General features: G+C 45.3%; 1 protein-coding gene across 3 annotated transcripts in view; it reads left to right on the top strand.

Moving 5' to 3' along the window:
- The first annotated feature begins 4,471 nt into the window (after window positions 1-4,471).
- Window positions 4,472-20,988, top strand: part of TENT4A (terminal nucleotidyltransferase 4A) — a 101,980-nt gene continuing 85,463 nt past the window's right edge. For 2 of the 3 annotated variants that reach the window (XM_065397930.1, XM_065397929.1), the window contains exons 1-2: window positions 4,472-4,954; window positions 4,991-5,247. In XM_065397930.1, coding sequence (XP_065254002.1) covers window positions 4,472-4,954; window positions 4,991-5,247 — 740 coding nt within the window. Of the gene's footprint in view, window positions 5,248-20,988 lie in introns of all 3 variants that reach the window. The other variant, XM_065397928.1, reaches the window with a different exon arrangement.

The following is a 20,988-nucleotide window of genomic DNA, read 5'->3' as shown; positions in this document are numbered from 1 at the left end:
CCAGGAAAGGGGGTGAAGGGGTTTGGGGGGATATTTTGGGTGGGGTTAGGGCTCCAAGTGGCCCCTCCCTGAATGTTTGTTTAAATCACTTGGTGGTGGCAGCAATACCATCCAAGGACAAGGAAAGGAATTTATGCCTTGGGGAAGTTTTTAAGGATATCTAATGCTCTAATGCTAAAAGGTTCCCTCCCCACTCTGAACTCTGGGGTACAGATATGGGGACCCCCATGAAAGACCCCCTAATCTTATATTCCACCAGCTTAGGTTAAAAACTTCCCCAAGGCATAAATTCCTTTCCTTGTCCTTGGATGGTCTTAATGGTGTCTTACCTATAGAATTAAAACAAATTATGTGGACTAATGTACGTAATTTTGAAAAAGAGCACCAGCAATGGTGGAAGCTTGTAAACTTCACGTATCTCCACCTTAACAAGACCATAGTTGCTTCTGTGATAATCCTAAAGAATGCAATTAACGAAACAATCTATTTGACAATCCCTTTGGGCATGTATGTTAATGAATCAATGCCCATGCCAATGGAATCCAGCAAGTGGGTTCATGTTAGGGGAAAACAATATTTTACCCTCAATATGGAAGCATGCACAGAACAGAAAGGAATGGGTTTCACTTGTACCACAGGAGTATGGGAAGAGTCACATGTGAGTCTTAACCCTCAATATGGAAAATGTCATTATCAATGGCACCATTCTTCACTGTTTAACGACTCAGTGGTAGTTCAAGTAGCCAGACATTGCATATGTATGCGTAGTTTATGTAAGCGCTTTATTGTCAACATGTTCCACGAAAGTGTACATAACTCTAGTTTCAATCTGTGTCTTTGTTCAATATTTTCTATCCAACATTACATTACATAATGTGCAATCGGAAACGTTTAGGACTCATTATGCAGTGTACCAACATATTGAACTGGTGCATATAGGGACAGATCTTAATGCCTGAAAGCACCTAATGCACCATAAGCATTTGGGATATTATATGCTACGATTGCAGGTAGAGGGAATGAGCACTTTACTAACAGTGTATCACTCTGTAGCAGCAATAAAATGAATGCTAAAACGAGTGGAAGAAGAAACTCATCCTTCGCATTGGTGGGAGAATATTTTCAGTACCAATTCAGGGGATATTAGGCAAGCGTGGGAAATAATGATGCACCCCATCATAGTGGTACTGATCACTCAAACGTTAATAATCTTCCACCTCATGGGTTTGACCATATATTCTTGTTGCTCTCGTAAAAAGAAAGTTGTTATTATGCCTTTTGATTTAACAAAGCTCAATTGCTAAGGTTTGCACTTTACATGCATTGTAATAATCATTGTATTGCACAGTTATATTGCACTTTGTTAAATGACAGTTTTCTATGATCTTAAGGTTATTTAAATTGCTTTATTGTTATAGCACTTTCCACCTTTATGTGTCTGTGTAATGATAGTACCTTCGGAATTTCCTCAGGACTATCAAGGAGAGGAAATGTAACATGGTTTTGTATATTAAATAGAGATTATGAGTTGTTTTGTGCTTTAAAATAAGTTATTCTTTATGCCTTTACATTTGATTAAGGTATTTGACCATGTATTAGATATGGAGTCTGAAATTCAAAATGGCGTGCCTGACAAACAACAGTTCAACAAGAAGCTAAACAAAGATGGAGTCGAAGTTTTCGCGCCCTTTTGGAATTTTGGCGGGAAAAGCAGTTAACGGTCAGCACAGAACTGGTTCAAACAGGTTCCAGCAGGGGAGCTGCCAATTTTACCTCAGAACCTTGGTGCGCTTGTGCCTATATAAACTGTGAGCACCCGCTGCCTAGTTGCCGTCCGTCCTGGAGGCAGCCACAGTACTGTTGTGTTTGTGCGGCGACATGGACCAGAAGATCAGAAGATCATCACCTGCAAAGTAAAGGAAGACATCAGCATTAAGAACTGTGATTGTGCTTACCTCTGAATTCTACATCATTTTCTGAGAAAGGTATAGAGGTCCTGTTGATCGCTCACCCTTGGGTGATTGCAGAGCCAGGCCTCTCTTCAGTATCAGCATATCCTCTTGATCTCCCTTTAAGAAGTGGTTGAGACCCAAGGTCCATCAGCTGCCTGTGACAACGGTGTCGTACCATCTACTGCCTATCAACACCTAGAAACGGTGCAGTATCTGGGGTATTTTTGCATCATGGGATAGGGAGGCACACTATCATTCCCTTCTAACACCTGGGTGATAGATAAGGGTCCAAGATCCTGCTAATTAGCTGCAAATTATAGCTGGCCTATACCATCCTCACCATCATAGTTAACATTGCAGGGTTAACACTCTGGATCCCTAATTTGGAACCTATGACCCCCCATTCCTGAACCTGTTATTCCTTAGTTATTGCCCCATCATCAGTTGATTCCCAGGTCCAGTGGCTCCTCCCACACAGCTGGGGGAGGGGCCTTTAGACACAGGCAGGCTTGCACCTGCCCGCCTCCCAGAATTTCAATAAGGCTGAATGAAGTCAAGGCTCCTCCCACCCACCTGTGTGTGTCACCACTCTGCAAAGATTGCTTCCCCATCCCCCGTGGTATGAGCCATGGTCTAGCTAGCCCCTTAAAGTTAGTAAAAGTTTTGCATTAGTAAGGACAGTGACATTAGGTGAGCAAATTGTTTTAAATATAAATTTAGACTGATACCATAATTACAACTTCTGATTTAAAGGAAGGGCTCATTTATGCTTACTATGGTGCAATGCAGGAGAAAGGCATGAGGAACCTGCTCCTGGCTAATGCACCACTCTTCCGGGGGCTCTGGCCCTGCACCTCAGCTAGCAAAAGCTGGTGTGGGGCCATGAATACACTTACTACATGTTGTCCCTATGAGATTTGTACAGCATCTGAACTCCCTGAGGACTGGGGGAACATTGAGCCTACCTTTCAGAAGTGCTGCAGACCTCTGCAAACCAGCCCATTGTGACTGTGGGAGGCTCAGTGCCTCCAAGCGCTGGTGCTGAAGGGTCATCACCCCTGACTGCAGGCTGCAGCTTAACAGGCTGTTTGACTTACAGTAACAACAAGGTGTCTGGTGGCACCTTAAAGACTAACAGATTTATTTGGGCATAAGCTTTCGTGGGTAAAAACCTCACTTCTTCGGATGCATAGAGTCTATGCATCCGAAGAAGTGAGGTTTTTACCCACGAAAGCTTATGCCCAAATAAATCTGTTAGTCTTTAAGGTGCCACCAGACTCCTTGTTGTTTTTGTAGATACAGACTAACACGGCTACCCCCTGCTACTTGACTTACAGTAGTAACTCTGTATAGCTGCACGCCATTAGATGCTTAAACAGCTACTATGGCATTGAAACACTTCAGCATAAGTAAGCACGTGGTTTGGTACATTCAAGACAAAGCACTTAAGCATCTCACCAAAGAAAGGGACCTGCTTCCTTAAAGCCAAAGGAATGTTTGCAACTGTTTTATCTGGGGTGGGGTTGCACCTTTATTTATCCAAATCTCAGAGTGGGATTAACCTGAGAGCTCTCTCCAACGTGCCAGCCCATGCACCTTCCATTACTCACAGGAGGTGACTGAAAAATAGTCCTTGTGTGGGGGAAGTGCAACATAACGCCGACAGCCCGGGCTGTCTTGGGCCGGTGTAGTGTAGGATACTGCTCTGCGTAGTACAATCTTCACGTATCAATAAGTGCCACCGGTAGCACATTACTACTCGGAGCGGTATCCTACACACTACACCAGCAGCACGGGCTACACTGGAGCTGTTAGGCAGAGCGCTTGGTGGAGATGCTGCAGAAAGGCTCTCGTGAGTAGGGCGCATGGACCAGCCACGCCGAGGCTGCTGCTAGGATCTGCCATTGCTCAACACTGCGGAGGGGCTGGCTCTGCTGGGGCGCCCCACGCCGCTGCCCCTCAGGGTGTCAGGGGAGCGCACGGCTGGGGCAGGGGAAACCCCGCAGCAGCAGCCCCGCGGGCCGGGCTCCCTCCGGACCTTCAGACAGTTCCACGCGGCAGTGCGCAAGCGTAGTAAGGCAAAGACCCCCCCCCCCCCCTCGGATTTTCTGAACGGTTCCAAAATTCCACGCGCCGGGAGCGCGCGAGCAGATGCCGAAGGAACGTTCCGAGCCACCTCCCTCAGCGAGGCGGCACCGCTCCCAGTGCGCATGGGCGGTTGCCAGGGCGGCCGTATCCAGTGAAGGTTTAAAATCTGCTGCGCATGCGCACTACTGGTTCTGGCTCCAGCGAGGGGACGCCACATTAGGGCAGCGACCGCCGCGCTTCAGGCAAAGCCGGGCCGGGCCACTCCGCGCGGCCTCCCCTACCCCGCGAACGGGGCGCCAGAGTCGGGCTCTCCCTGCCGAGTCTCCCTCCTGATGCCGCTGCCCGCGGCGCGTGTCTAGCGCCGCTCCGGATCCGGCGCCGGGCGGAGGAGCCGCGGCGAGCGGGGCCGGCCGGGGGCGCGGGCGGGGTGGATGGATCCCCGCGTGGCCTGGATCCAGCCCGAGCAGAAAGGCCCCGCCAATGCGCTGTGGATGCAGATCTGGGAGACCTCGCAGGGCGCGGGCGGCCGCGGCTTCCCGCATTACCTCTGCCTCAACTCCCCGGCGCTGGACCCCGCCGCCTCCCCGCCCACCGCCCGCGGCCACGCCAGGCTTGGGCCGCCCGGGGGCGACGGCCTGTGCTGCTCTCCGCCACCCTCGCCCTCGCCCCCGGACCTGCTGACTGGGCTAGTCCCCGCCGCGGGCTCCGCGGGGGGCAGCAGCGAGGGAGGGAGGCGGCTGCAGAAATCCCCCTCCGTGTCCTCCTCGTCCTCCTGCTCCTCTGTGGAGTCCGGCACCGAGAGCCCCGGCTTCTCGTCCTCGGGCTCCTGCAGCAGCGGCTCCTCCTGTGGCCGGGCCGGGGCTCGCGGCAGCGGGGCTGGACCCGGGGAGTTTTTTAACTTCAGCGAGAGCAAAGTGAACAGCGTGAGCGGCCAGCGCCCCGTGCACCAGCCCCCGCAGCCCGCGGCGAGCAGCCCGCACCAACCTCCGCCCGCCTCCCTGCAGCAGCAGCATCAGTATCACCCTGGCCGCAGGAAACGGGAGAATAAAGCTAGCACGTATGGGATGAATTACCTGCTATCCGGCAGCCGGGGGGCCGCGCTGAACAACTGTCCCCGCCAGCAGGCGCTTCGGCAGCCGCCACAGCCAGCGCCGCAGAGCCCCGGCACACCCTGGAAAACTAGGCAATACAGCTTGGGGGTACAGGGGTGAGTACCCCCATCCGGGGGAGGGTGAGCAGCTCTACTAGAGGGGCGAGCATGGAGTGGTGGAGAGACGGGGCTCTGCCTCTTGTAGCCATAAACTGTAGGAAATGTTCTCTTCCCCTGTTATAGCCAATTCAGGGGGGGAAGAGTGTTGGCTCCTGCCAGGGGTAGGTTTGGGAGGCACAAACTAGTCTGGAGCGGGCTCCGAGCCGGCTGTAAAAATAGTAAAAGGGCAGGAGGATTAAATGAGCCTCTTATAAAAAGCATTTACATAAATCACTGTTTTGGGCCCTGTACTGCGATCATACGGATTCGGGTAGCTCCATGCTGGCAGGACAGGCCCTGAGAGGAGGCAGAATTAAATTTGTATGGCCTTCTTTGGCCATAGACATGAATATTGTAGAGTGGGCATTGGCAGCCAACCTGCGTGTTGGCAGCCAACGAGAAGATCTGTCACACTAGAAGGTGGGTCCCGTTTTCCAAATGCGTGAAGAGAAAGGTTGAGATTGAAATGTCATGTCAAAGACACTTTTGGATTAAAGGGTCATTGTAAGGAAATAATTCCAGTGTACTACTGAATGATTTGAAAAGCGATTCTGGGTTATGAAAAACAATTGTAGATGATATAAAATAATTCATTACATTGCTTGAAGAGTTGAATTGATGAATGTTTGAATGGAGTTCTCCTCTTTTCTCAAAAATAGGAAAACACTTTAACTAGAGAAGTCTCTACTACTCCATAATGCATATTTCTCTTAATAGGTTGATATTGCCATTGATAGGCTTTAAGGCCAGAAAGGGACCATTAGATATTCTGGGCTCCTGCATAACAAGCTGTAGAATTTCACCTAGTTACCCTTGCACTGAGCCCAGTTACCTTTTGAATTAAAGCATATAATGCAAATAAATTAATTTTTCACTTCATTTACTCAGCTTTCCTTCTCTTCAATCAGAAAAAAAATGATTTGTACAAAAAGTATTGAACATGCTTTTTTCATATCAGCTTTGGAGAAAGGGCATGAATAGTCTTTCATAAACTTATTTTTGGAACATATGAAATCCAGAGCTGTTGAATGTAGATAGAAGTAACAGATGCAATTCATTTTTACAGAAGACTTAGAAAATAGATAAATATCTTACTGTGGTTAGTATACAATGAGAGACAAGGAAGGGGTGGCTGAATACAATTTCTAGAGGTACAAAAGATTACACATTAGTAAAGTTAGCAAGATCAAATTAATCTAGCAACAAGAATAACATTTCCTTGGTTGTGTTATGACTCAACAAATTCTGTGTCTTGGCAGGGGGTTGGACTAGATTGCCCTGGGTTCCTTCTAACCCTGTGATACTATGACTCAAAGCAGCAGGTTCTCATAGTGCTATAGTGCTTGTCAAAAATTGTGAAAGAACAATATTAAGAGTGTTATTTCTTGTAACTTTAAAAAAGAGCCATACAACTTAATTAAACTGAAATAGTTTCACTTATTTAATTTTCTGGGCCAATTTCAGATTTCTACTGAATGGTATCAGGAGGTAGCCGTGTTCGTCTGTATCCACAAAAACAACAAGGAGTCCGGTGGCACCTTAAAGACTAACAGATTTATTTGGGCATAAGCTTTCGTGGGTAAAAAACCTCACTTCTTCAGATGCATGCAATGAAGAAGTGAGGTTTTTTACCCATGGAAGCTTATGCCCAAATAAATCTGTTAGTCTTTAAGGTGCCACCGGACTCCTTACTGAACGGTGTTTGCCAATGTTTCTAAAACATGTTCTTTCTCTGCACCACCCACACTGACACTTGAAAAATAAAAATTCATTGCATGCACTGAAAACAGATAAGGGTGTTTCAGGAAGTATTCAGTTGTGTTCAGTGTTAGTGCTTTGAATTTAGTTTAAACTTTCTTCATATTGCAAATGCAATTAGCTTCTATTTCAGTATTTCTTTTTACTCAGTCTCACCATTTGTTAACTGTTTTTTCTGTCTTTGGGCACGTCTACACTTGCCATTTAAAGCGGGAAAAAGTCCCTTTTTGCGCAAAAACACTTGCCAATGACTTTTTGTGGTGAAACTCAGAAGTTTCACCGCGCCAAAAAACAACAACAACCCATCTCCACAAGAGGCATACAGCTCTTACCTGTGGCTACATCTACACTACAGGGGGGGGTCGATTTAAGATACGCAAATTCAGCTACGCGAATAGCGTAGCTGAATTCGACGTATCGCAGCCGACTTACCCCGCTGTGAGGACGGCGGCAAAATCGACCTCCGCGGCTTCCCGTCGACGGCTCTTACTCCCACCTTCGCTGGTGGAGTAAGAGCGTCGATTCGGGGATCGATTGTCGCGTCCTGACGGGATGCGATAAATCGATCCCCGAGAGGTCGATTTCTACCCGCCGATTCAGGCGGGTAGTGTAGACCAGGCCTGTGATGCTTTTGCGGTGATGTGTGCAAGTGAAGACGCATCCTTCCTGTTTACATGGCTTTTAGCCTCTGGAGGATATCCCACAGTGCCTTGGTGACCACTCTGGCCATCAGCTCTGCTGCTCTGATGCCAGGTAAACAGACATCCATCCCTCCCCCTGTAAAGCCCCTGGAACTTTGAAACTCCCCTTCATGTTTTTTTGGCAAGTGCTCACTTATCATTTGGCCAGGTGACAATGCCTGCTCCACTGAGCAAATGATCCCCTGCTTGGAACAATGTTGAGCTACTGGAGCTGATCAGTGTTTGGGGAGAGGAGGCTGTGCAGGGATCAGGATGCCCCCGATCACGCCCCCCGCTTCCCGCAAGACCCATCCTCAAAATGTAGAGAGCTGCACTGTGGGATAGCTGCCCTAGAACGGCTACTCTCATCAGTGATGGAAGTGCTGCTAATGTAAACACAGTCTGATGGCTGAGGAATTAAGTGAGTACACAAACCAGTGCTGTACTTTCACTGGTTCCCTATCACCAGTGAAACTTACAGTGCAAAAACTCTGCAAGTGTAGACATACCCTTAGTGTTAACTGCCTTATACTCTTCTTTCCCTCTCTTCTGGGTAATTCACTTTTATTCTGTGCGGTGGGTGTTTGTGTGTGTGTGTGTGTGGTTTTTTTTTTTTTTTTTTTTTTTTTTTTTTTTTTTTTGAAGAACCATGTTAAGTTGACATTGATTCTTGAAAGGATGGATGAGATATATTGTAACATCCTTTGTGCCTGTCTCTTTAGACTTACTGTGAATACTGTGCTGGTAAGTAGGCATTCCACAGATTTGAATAGTCATGTTAATGTAATATAGGATGTCTATAAAAACTTGTTAACTTCTATCAACATAATTTCTTAATTAGGAATAGTTTTGACAGGCGGTCAGCTCTCATTGTAAATAGAGAAACCACTACAGTAAAAGCTTTTATTTAACCGGCATGCTGGGGTAACTGGGGGTGCCAGTAAATTAAAAATGCCGGTTAACTCGGAGGGAGGAGTTTGGAGTGTGTATGTGGGGGGATGCAGGTCATGGGCTGTGGGGCATGGGCTCTGGGAGGGAGTTTGGGTCTGGAAGGGGGCTTGGGGCAGGGGGTTGGGTTGTGGGAGGGGGCTCGGGGTGCCAGATGGGTGGGGGGTCGCTCATCTCCAGTGGCTCCCTGTCCCTGCTGCTCCTGGCGGAGACACAGCCAGGCAGCTCTGCACGCAGGCATGCTGCCTCCATCTGCAGGCACCACCCCCCGCAGCTCCCATTAGCTGCAGTTCTCGGCCAATGGGCTGGGAGCCACGGAGTCAGTGCTTGGGGAGGGGGGACAGCATTCCTGCCGCGCCTCTGTCAGCAGCAGCTGCGTTGGGGAGCTGCTTGTAGGGAGCTGCCGGAGGTGAGCGCCCCCCCCATCCAGCACCCTGAGCCCCTCCCGCACCGCAACCCTCTACCCTAAGCTCCCTCCTGGATCCAAACTCCCTTCCAGAGCACGACCTGCAGCCCTTCCCACGCCCCAGCCCTCTGCCGGCCCCACACCAACTGCACTATAAACCAAACTTTCAGTGCAGATCAGAAATGCTGGTTTATAGAGCTTGCCGGTTGGTGAAGTGCCAGATAAAAGAGCTTTTACTGTATTTGTCTTACAGCAAGAGTGGAGTAGGGTTGGTGCTAAAGTCTAGTGTAGATGGAAATCAAGTATTTTTACCAATACAATAAAAATGCTGCCCAAGTAAAAAATACCTGAACCCTGTCTCTACTATTGCTTATACAGTTCCCATGATCGGTGCAGCTGCACGACAGGTACTAACATTTGCTGTGGAGACAAAGCCATTGAATTCAGTGTGTGTTGCATGCTACGTATCTGAAGGTAGAATTTGTCCTTTAATGTCTTTAAAGCATTGCAGTGATAGACTGGACCTATTTTGGGAATAGTAGCATTTTACTATCTAAATATTGAACAGCCAATCTGCCTACTTCATGTTTGTTTTCATAAATGGAGAATGGAATCCCTGCAGGTGATGCAGCCACAGGTCTTGTGAAAAGCAGTACACAATCCTATTCAATTTATGAAACAATACAGTGAAATGTAAACTCTAAAACTAAAGTAACTTAAACATGCTCTGAAATTTTGAATTTATGTCCATGTATTGTATTTGGAATAATCTCATTACTAGTAACTTAAAAGTAGTAAATGCCTAGCAACAATTCTTGCAATTTCATAATCGCTCTTTTAAAGTAACATTTGGTACCTCATTTATAAGGATAGGCATAATGTTCTCACCAGACTGAAAAAGATCTAGTAGACTGCCCAAGGAAAAGCCAAAAGTCTTTTGGTGTACTCTGCCACTCCTTATTGGAATGAAAGGTCCATTAGGTAGGGTCCTATTAATTCAGATGCCATTACATTATTATTTTTAACTGTTTATAATTAGGGCCTTACCAAATTAACGGCCATGAAAAACATGTCACGTACAGTGAAATCTAGTCTCCCCCTGTGAAATCTGGTCTTTTGTGTGCTTTTATCCTATACTATACATATTTCACAGGGGAGACCAGCTTTTCTCAAATTGGGGGCGTTTCCCAAATCTAAAGGTAAGGGCGGCAATACCATACCATGTCACCCTTCTGTGCTGCTGCTAGCGGTGATGCACAGAAGTAAGGATGGTATGGTATGATATTGCCACCTTTTCTTCTATGCTGCTGCCTGCAGAGCTGGGCCCTCAGTCAGCAGCTGCCGCTCTCCAGCTGCTCATCTCTGAAGGCAGAGGAGCCACAGCCAGCAGCAGCACAGAAGTAAGGGTAGCAGTACTGCAAATCCCCCCACCCCCAATAACCTTGCCACCTCCCCACAACTCCTTTTTTAATCAGGACCCCTACAATTACAACACTGTGAAATTTCAGATTTAAATAGCTGAAATCATGAAATTTATCATTTAAAAAATCCTACGACTGTGAAATTGACCAAAATGGACCATGAATTTGGTAGGGCCCTATTTATAATGGTAGTCCTTGGTCATTTAAGGATTGCTAGTTAACCAGTAAGATCAGAATTTAAGTGAAAGTATTCCAGCAAACTTACTTGTAACATTGTAAGAACTTCTACTGATGACATTGAAGTTCTGGTGATGGAAAAAGTGTTCAGTTTTCTGTTTTAGTATTTTAATCATCTATTGTTACACTTCATTGGTTTGCATTTAATAGGATTTATTTGTACCATTTATCAAATTTGTGTTTAAAGAGAATTCATATAAAGTATACAGTAAATTGGCCTAACTAAAGCTTGTAAAAATATTCAGTTGCATTTCTCAGATTGTAGTGTTCTAGTCAGACGACTTGGATGTTTCAGTGTTAACTAAAATATTACATGGCAAGGCCTAGAGGCTTTTCAGTTAATCAGAAAAGCTAGAAAAAATAAAAAAAGACATGGCCTAAAAGAGCCCTGTCTAGTTACTTATCCCTTAAACATACAAGCTCAAAAAGAAAATCTTCAACATGCAGAAGGTGTCACAATATTCCTTTTCTTGTGAGAACACTCCAGAGTCATGGGGCCCTCAACTGAAGACTCTGCCTTGGTACTTTTTGTGGGGATGATCAAATTGTCCAAATGCTATTGATAGGAGGAAGGTGGTTCCTTACATAAGTTAGTCTCCTACTGTTTAAGGCATTATGAGGCCTCTAGTACAGTGGTTTTCAAAGTTTGGATCGTGACCCAATACTGGGTCACGGAATGCAAGGCACTGGGTCGCCTTGCTCAGCACCCAGGGACACTGGAGGCTGGGCAGTAAAAACTTGTAGTAAAACTAGTAGTCCCTACCCGGAAGTGGCCAGCAGCAGGTCCGGCTCGTAGGCAGGGGGGCCATGGGGCTCCGTGCGCTGCTCCCACCCTGAGCACCGGCTCCACACTCTGGGGAAGCTGGGGGTGGTGGTGCCTGCGAGGGGGAGCCGCTTGCGCGCCTCCGCCTAGGATCCGGACCTGCCGGCCGCTTCCGGTGTGCAGTGCAGTTTGCAGTGCCAGGACAGGCAGGAAGCCTGCCTCTGCACCCCGGCTGTGCTGCTGATCAGGAGCTGCCGGTGGTAACCCAGTGCCTCAACCCCGTGCCCCAATCCCCTGCCCCAGCCCTGAGCCCCCCTTCCTGCACCTCAGCCCCCTCATCCCTGGCCCCATCCAAGAGGCTGCACCCCAGCCCTGAGTACCCCCAAATCCCTCAGCCCCCACCCATACCCCAACCCCCTGCCCCAGCCCAGAGCTCCCTCCCACATCCCAAACCCCTCATCCTCAGCTCCGTTGGGTTGCGGGCATCAACAGTTTCCTTCAACTGGGTCGCCAGAAAAAAAGTTTGAAAACCACTGCTCTAGTGCACTGAATGTAGAGTCCTGCCCTTCATAAGCATGTGAGAAACTCAGCTTTTGCACAACGCAATGGCAATCTACATCTAGTTTTCAAGGCATTTTATTTAACTTTATAATACGTAGATAATTGGAGCCCCTGGTAGAGGCTGTGGTGGTAGTCTAGTGTAGAAGTCATGAAAACAAGGATCACCATGGTTCCTAGAAACAAAAGCTGCAACTTTAGAGCTGAGAAAAATCTGCTTTGGACCACTTTTGAAGCCTAAGCCTACATATTTGGCTTGTAGTTTAAAATAGGTACTAAGTTGCTGTCTGCTTTTACAGGCTTAGCTTTAGTTAATGGAAAGCGGCTACTGAGTAGACAAGAACCACCAGTGCTTTCCCTCAAACCTATTAACAATTCTCTCAACCAGTATTGACTGGGGGAATTCTGCACAAGTGCAGAATTAAGGTTCCCTGCTTATTTTACTCAATCCCTGCAGAATAAATGATTCACATGCCTCTCATGGGCAGTGGTCGTAAGCATGTGTCTGCTTCTGGTGTCAGGAGCAGCCAGGGGAAATGTAAATCACTGCTTTGGGAGGCAGGGCTGGCTGGGTGTGCGTGTGAGAGACTGTCCCTTTGGCTCACTATTGCGGTGTGCTCGGAGCTGGGAAAAACAGGGCTGGGGATTCCCCAGCCAGTGGCTCCTAAAGTGCACCAGGCTCCAGCTGCTAGTCCTGGCTGGGTCAGACCCACCCCCAGAAACCTCCCCTGGCTGCAGAAAGCTCTGCACTCCCCCTCCCCACTTTGATCCCCAGCCACAGGGAGAGGGGTCATTGTATGGAGAGCTGTTCACTGAGCCCCACCCCCTGCACTCAAACCCCAACCCCACTAAGCCCCAACCAGATTCACCCAAAGCCCCCCGCTGAGCCCCAGTCACCTTCACTTGGACACCCCCCCCACCCTGCAGAGTCCCATTCCCCTGGACCTTTCAACAAACCCCTTCATATTCAGACTCTTGTCCCCCCGCTGACTCGCCCACACCCAGATTGCCCCCCACAGAACTTTCTCACTCCACATCTGGATACCCCCTACACTAAGCCCTTCCACACTTGGATCCTGTTGGGCTGAGCCTGCTTGCCCCACACCTGGATTGGGGTGGGGTGGGGGGGGGCAGAGCTGGGAGACTCTGTCCTCGCTATTGTGATGTACCCTGTGTGGAGGGGCAGAGCCCTGGGATGTTTCTGGGGTAGGCCTGGCCCTTGTGCTGTGTCAGGGTTGGGTGCAGCCTCACTGCCGAGCCTGTCCTGGGGCGGGGAAGGGGGCTGCAGGGTGATCCCACTGACTTCTGTGCAGCCAGTGGCTCCCCATTGCCATGCTGGAGCCTCCACTCCCATTGCCCTTATGACCCACTGTCTGTAACAATTTTCATTCTAGTCCAGTGACTATACAGTGTCATTGCAGAGTACTACTTAGCCATGCATTCACTAAGGCCCCAATCTGACAAAGCATTAGTTTCAATGGGGATACTCAGGTGCTGAACGTTATGCACATATGTAAGTGCTGTGCCAGATCATGGCCTAACTTCACTCCTAAGGATGTGTTGCCCTTCAGGGTATGTCTGCACAACAAAGAAAAACCCGAGGCTGTCCCCTGCCATCTGACTTGAACTTGCTGGGCTCAGGCTGTGGGGCTGTTTCATTGTTGTGTAGACCTGTGGACTGGGGCTAGAGCCTAGGCTCTAGGACTCTTCTGGGCGGGAGGCCCAAGAGCATCAGTTATGCACCACCTGACTGGAACCTATGCATACTAACTACTCTAAAGCAATCCCTTCCAAGCAGTTGGTACAGTATGCTCTAATGGGATTAAAAGCAATTGATGTAACAAACCAGTGTGGAGAGTTGTCTCCTATTCATCTTAGATCAAGGTTAATCTTTTTTCTTCACCGGTTCATTTCTACTTAAAAACAGCTTTCTGATTTAAGATATTGGTATCCTTTGCCTGAGGTTGATCAATGTTTGCCTTTTCCAGAGTGGTTGGGTGTCCAGAGTGGGGTGGGATGAGGAGAAGGATGGAAGCATATCTTTCTAATTACAGATCTTCAACTGACTCGTGTGGCAATAGCGGATGAGTTCTTTACCCAGTTTCCCATGTGTCTTCATATTTGACAGTGTTACTTTCAGCCGTTACTACAATTGTGGAGAAAAATGCAATATATGCCACTTAATACAGACATGCCTAACTGAAACCACTTTATTGGGATGTGCCCTAGGGCAATTCTGCCTTTTAATACCATTAAGATATGTTCAGGACAGTAGTTGCAAAAACTACACTTTCATAGGACACACTTGGCCAGTGCCAAAGGGTTATGTAGTGTTTAAACAGCTCTTGAATCTTAAGGTCTTGTATTCTAATGCATTAATAGATAAAATATGTTGACAGTTCACAGAATTTAATCTTTAAAGTGTCTGAAGAGATTTAAAATGGTCTTTTCCCTTTATTTAGAAGTTCAAGTAGGATGGTATGCTCTCCACAAGATGTCCCAGTTAGGAGGATTCTCTTGTAACATGTAATCAAATTGGCTCATTGTTTCCTTATTGATAATTTTAATGCCAGACTTTGATGGTGTCTGCTGCAAGAAAGAGTAAACTTGAATGAATAAATCAGTTTTCTTTTCAGAGTCCCAGTCTTCTGAATGGTGAACTGATTTTAATAGGTGTGGATTTTAAAGATTTAATGCTGTTTACACAATCCAATAGTAAATATAACATTTAGTTTAAACTTAAGTGAACTAAGGTACTTTTAAACTATAACTCTGACGTTAATTTACTATCTAATTCCTCTAGAAACTAAATTCACATTATGCTTTAGTCCTTGGAATTAGGATAGAACTCGGTGTCTGACCACTCAAATCTATCTTGGCACTTCAGTTTATCTCCTTCCAATTAATCCCACATTTCAGCCTGTCTTTGACAACCTTTTAATGTGGCAAGGTGAGTGAGGTAATATCTTTTATTGGGCCAACTTCTATTGGCGTAAGACAAGCTTTTGAGCTACACAGAGCTCTTCAGCTGCTTCTTCAGAGCTATGTGTATCTCAAAAGCTTGTATCTGTCATCAACTGAAGTTGGCCAAATAAAAATTCTCACCCACCTTATCTCATGTGACATATTAAGCTAAAACCTTATGACTTTATTTATTTATTTTTAATATTAAATCATCTTCCCAAAACCTCTTCTCTCTAAACCCAGTTCTGCCAATGTTGGAACATACCATCTCTGTTGTCACTTAGTTTAGTAATCAGGGAGTTGTTAGGTTCCTTTTTCTCCCCACACACCCACACATTGCGCTTCCAAGATAACTACCATTCTCTCCATTTTTATACTGTTAAAATTTGTCAGACCTTAATTTCCTATTTTGATTATTCTAACCTCATCTTGGCTTCCCTGACATCTCCCCAGTTTGCTTGAGGCACAATTGCTAAGGGGCCAGATCCATAGAAGGACTTAAGTGCTTACTGGCCATTTAAGATGTCTATGTCCAATCTTTAGGTGCCAGTGAAATCCCAAAAAACCTTTGCTCAGCTGCCACCCAACCCTAGAAGTGCCTAAAATCCCTAGATGCTTGTGTTCTTGCCAGTGAGCACATGTACAATCACCTCAGTCTCCACTTAAGCTAGTTAATTATACAGAGTGGAACAGCTTCAGCAGTAGAGCGAGAAACCCATACAAGAATATCCAGTAGCACAGTGGTTAGGGCGCTCCCATGAGGTGGGAAACCAAGGTAAAATCCCTTCTCCACATAATCAATGGGGGAAATGAATCCAGGTTTCCTGCATGCCTGGTGAGCACTGTGCAAAAAGTTGAGAGAAGCTACCACCATCTCCTTCTCTCTCTCCTCCTCCTCCCCCCCCCCCACATTTATTGCAAAAAATGGCTTGGATGCTGAACTCCAGGAGAGGTTCCATGGCTAAGAATACCAAGCCGAGGTAGGCACCTCCCTTCTGCTTGGATTTAGGTACCCAACTTCCTAAGAGAGGTGGAGCTTAGGCTGTACCTTGGTTTTTCCTATTGGCTGTCTTAGGTGACTCTCCACTTAGCATGCTGGCTTTTGTGGATCCCTTCTTAGGCACCTATCTCCATGCACTACAGAGGGATCCAGAGTGCCTAAATCAGGATGTAGATTCCACTTTGTGGCAAGGGACCTAAAGGTTAGGTGTAGTAACACCGAAGTCCTGTCGTGGATCTGGGTCCAGATTTTTTTCCTATGTGGTTACTTTAACCATGTCACTCTGTTTAAAATTGTCTATTGCCTTCTTTTCCACCATACCAATTTCTTTGCTTTATGTTCTTGCTTTCAAGATCCAGCCTAACTCTGTCCTTCTCTACTTATCAACCCACTTCTATTACTTTGCTGCTCTCCTTTGCAATGCCAATAGTGCCAACTTCTGTGACCCCTAACTATGAGATATATCCTCCTTGATCTATTTGTACTGTTTACTAGTTGCCTGCAAGTAAGAATATGCAGAAGCTACATTAAAGAGAAGCTACTTAACAGCAGCTATGGTTCTTGAAGTGTTTCTTCTGCATATTCATGGTATTACCTTAGCTTCCCCTCTGCCTCAGTTTTGCTTTCATAGGACTCTGGGGTTTGACTGAAGGAATTGCAGGTTTGGGGTCTGCATGATCTGTTTAACATCTGTGCTGAACATTCATTCGGTGCCTTAAGGGTACTTTTTCACCTCCAAAGGGCAGTTTTCCTAGAGCACAACAGCACAGTTCTGATTATTCACACTTGTGGAATACACACAAGTAACTCTATGGACAACAGGTTTCAGAGTGGTAGCAGTGTTAGTCTGTATCAGCAAAAAGAACGAGGAGTACTTGTGGCACCTTAGAGACTAACAAATTTATTTGGGCATAAGCTTTCATGGGCTAAAACCCACTTCATCGGATGCATGCAGTGGAAAATACAGTAGGAAGATACTCTCTCTCTCTCTCTCTCTCTCTCTCTCTCTCTCTCTCTGAAAAAATAGGTGTTGCCATACCAACTCTAACGAGACTAATCAATTAAGGTGGGATACTAGCAGCAGGAGGGAAAAAAACGTTTATAGTGATAATCAGGATGGCCCATTTCAAATAGTTGACAAGAAGGTGTGAGTAACAGTAGGGGAAAAATTAGCATGGGGAAATAGTTTTTACTTTGTGTAATGACCCATCTACTCCCAGTCTATATTCAAGCCTAATTTAATGGTGTCCAGTTTGCAAATTAATTCCAGTTCTGCAGTTTCTCATTGGAGTCTGTTTTTGAAGTTTTTTTGTTGGAGAATTGCGACTTTTAGGTCTGTAACTGAGTGACCAGGGAGGTTGAAGTGTTCTCCGACTGGTTTTTGAATATTCTAATTCTTGACGTCTGATTTGTGTCCATTTATTCTTTCGCGTAGAGACTGTCCGGTTTGGCCAGTGTGCATGGCAGAGGGGCATTGCTGGCACATGATGGCATATATCACATTGGTACACGAAAGCTTATGCCCAAATAAATTTGTTAGTCTCTACGGTGCCACAAGTAGTACTTGTTCTTTTTTTCTATGGACAACAGTTCATTAACATGATGGCTTCATTGTTATGATAATGTTGACACACCAGGAGTGGGGTCCTGTTGTGTTATACAGAGAGGGTCCCTATGCTTTTAGGCCCTAGTCCAGGGGTAGGCAACCTATGGCACCTGTGCCGAAGGCGGCACGCGAGCTGATTTTCAGTGGCACTCACACTGCCCGTCCTGGCCACCAGTCCGGGGGGCTCTGCATTTTAATTTAATTTTAAATGAAGCTTCTTAAACATTTTAAAAACCTTATTTACTTTACATACAACAATAGTTTAATTATATATTATAGACTTATAGAAAGAGACCTTCTAAAAACATTAAAATGTATTACTGGCACGCGAAACCTTAAATTAGAGTGAATAAATGAAGACTCGGCACACCACTTCTGAAAGGTTGCCGACCCCTGCCCTAGTCTAAGGGCATGTCTATACTTGCAGTACTGCAGCAGTGAGCTGTACTGATACAGCTGCACTGCTGCAGTGTATGTGGTGAAGACTCTCTATGCCAATGCAAGAGCTTTTCTGTCTGCAAAACCATCCCTTTGAATGGCAGAAGCTATGTCGGTGGGAGAAGCTCTCCCACTGACATAGCTCTGTGCGTGTTAGCGCTTATGTTTGTGTAACTTACGTTGCTCAGGGAGGGGTGGAATATTCACACCCCTGAGCAAGATAAGGTTTGCTGACATAAGTGGTAGTGTAGACATAGCCCTTAAAGGCAAACAGTGGATTGGAAATGGGGATATAGTGTGAGCTGTTGAATATGATGAAGAGTTAGTACAGCCTTGTTATATATTTTGTTGGCTTATGCATTATTTTGGGGGTAGAAATAGGATGAGAATGGGATAATTAGTAAGTGATGAAGTAGGGGAAGGGAGGCAAAGAAGGGACAGTCATAGCTAGCCACCTCCCTTGTCAGGATCAGCAGGTAAGGTGTGTTTTTGTCTTTTTTTGTTTTGTTTTGTAGGTGCCTTGGCATAGATGAATTTTAAAGAGGGACTTGGAGGCGGTGTGCTGAGGTAGTGGCTGAACAGATTTTGTCTGAGTCTTTCCCAGGTGTTATAGGTGGTATGGGAAAAAGCACACACTGTCTGAGGGGGAAACTGATTGGTAGGTAGGAAAGGCTGGGAACACTGGTAGAGCAAAGATGGCATTTGGTTTGGTGGTAACTCATTCTTTACCATCAATCTTACCTAGCCAACCTTGTATTTGCAGAATGAAGGGGCAGCCCATGTAGGAGCCGAGAGGGGACTGAAGCACTCTGAGCTATGAACCAGGAAGAAGATGTTAGCAGTAGCATTTTGAATAGACTTGAGAGAAATAACTTGGTAGTAGTAAAGACTGTAAAAGAGGATGCAGTAGTTGAGAACATGAAACGAGGGGGCCTTGGGTGAGTTGTAGCTGTGTGGACAGGAAACATGCTTGTTTGGAATGAGTGCTTAGGGAGGGCAAAGTCATAGATAATGCCTGGGTTAAGAAATATCTTCCCAGTCACTAAGGCCATGTTCTAGTTGGTGATGGAGAAAGGAGGGTGTGGTGGTAGAGGGTGCAGCAAGATGAAGAGCTCTGTTTTTGGTTAATTGAATTATTGGTGTACACCTCTTCTTGCAGTAGAGCCATTATCTTTTTTTTCCATAGGCATTGCAATAGAGCTCAACTGCTTCAATCAGGGACCTATTATACTAGGCATAGTGTACAAACACATAGGAAGATCTTAAATGGAAGCATATTTTCCATTTTGTGATGTATTAACCTGGTGCTAAACTGTTATCAGGGTGGATCTGATTTAAATCATGATTTAAATCAGTAGTCAGGAAGACTCAATGTAATCATGGATTTCAACATAAAAGTGCATTCTTATTGGTTGTTATAACATTAATACATATTCTTCACAACTCAGAGATAGATGTAGGTTTCATTTTTAGAAGGTACACAATATACATTTTTAAAGTGATTTATTTTGAAAACTTTTCAGATTACCGTAATTTTACAGCTATATCAGAAAATGAATGGTTGTTTGGTTATTTCATTTACCAAAGGTAATTGAAGCAGATATTTATGAAGTCATTGGGAAGTGAACTCTCTCAAATTCAACAGGTTAATCCATTAATATTTGGAGGATTTTTTGCCATGCTGTATTAGGTGGAGAACATCACCAGACAGACATTTAAATTGTTTTATTTAACTAAAACAACAACGTTATATAGTCTGGATTTTTTTCTTCAGCAGCAAACATATAATATTTTAACAAAACAAGCATTTGCATTTAGTTAAACATACACGTTTTTTAAAATCAGGTTTGTTTTTGTTAAAATTGTTTTTAACTAAAATAATTATTATTATTATTTTTTTAATAATTTCATTTAACGCGACTATGTCAGCCAGGTCAACACGAGAAACTTAAAATATTGGCTTCTGCAGCTAACTCAGTCGTCTTCACCTTCATTTTCCTGTTTGTTCATCATCTGGAAAAGAAAAACAAGCTTTCCTGCTTTTTCAGAACCCAAACAATTTCTCAATTTGTAATGAATTAGTCCAAAGGAAGAAAATATTCTTTCTACACCGGCAGAAGAAGCTACTGCTGTTAAAAGTGAGATTATCACTTCAACAGTCTCTGAATCCAAGTGCTTAAGTGACTTCCACCAGTTCACTGGTGTGACTTTCTTTAAAACATCATCAGCAAACATATATTTCTTGAATGTTTCACCCTTAGCTCTGAAGTTTATTATAGTTGGCATTATGGAGGGATGATTGCTGGATGTCCATGTCATAGCCAACTCCTCTTCTTCATCAGTTAAGGTTTGACCTTGGTACCGAGTATTGAGAATATTTGCAAGAAAATGAGCTGGAGGTAGTGCTTGTCCTATTCATTTTTTTTAATGTTTGTAATTTAACTCTGTCATTGCAGAGATCTCTTTTTAAGATCTAACTCAGTTCCTTCCAAATTTCAAAAGCGTCAGCAATAAAACAGCTATTTCCCTGCATTTTGTTCAAGGATACAGAAATGGGCTTCAGGGTGTACTCAGCATGTGTTCAACATTTCTCTTAAGCCCAATGTTGAGAACTTTGGCTGTGACAGTGCCATCTATTTTTTTTTCACGATTTTGTTCACAAACTGTCATCAGATTAGGCCAGTTCTTGATATATAGTGCTCAAAACAGTCCACTACTGAGTTCCATCGCACGTCTTGTGGGAGAGTTAGTTTGGTTCTTCCCACTTTTTTCAGAGCAGCTGCTGCAAAGAATACGGAAGTATTCTGCAATTTCAACAACGTTAGCCTTTATTTCTGGAACACTGAAGTCTTTGGCTAGGAGATGCATCAAATGAGCACTGCAACCGTACGTTATTACTCTCTTCACTGCCTTCTAAATA

This window comes from Emys orbicularis, chromosome 2, assembly GCF_028017835.1.
Source record: "Emys orbicularis isolate rEmyOrb1 chromosome 2, rEmyOrb1.hap1, whole genome shotgun sequence".
NCBI classification, from domain to species: Eukaryota; Metazoa; Chordata; order Testudines; family Emydidae; genus Emys; species Emys orbicularis.
Note: the sequence above shows the minus strand (reverse complement) of the source record. Positions and strands in the feature narration are given on the sequence as shown.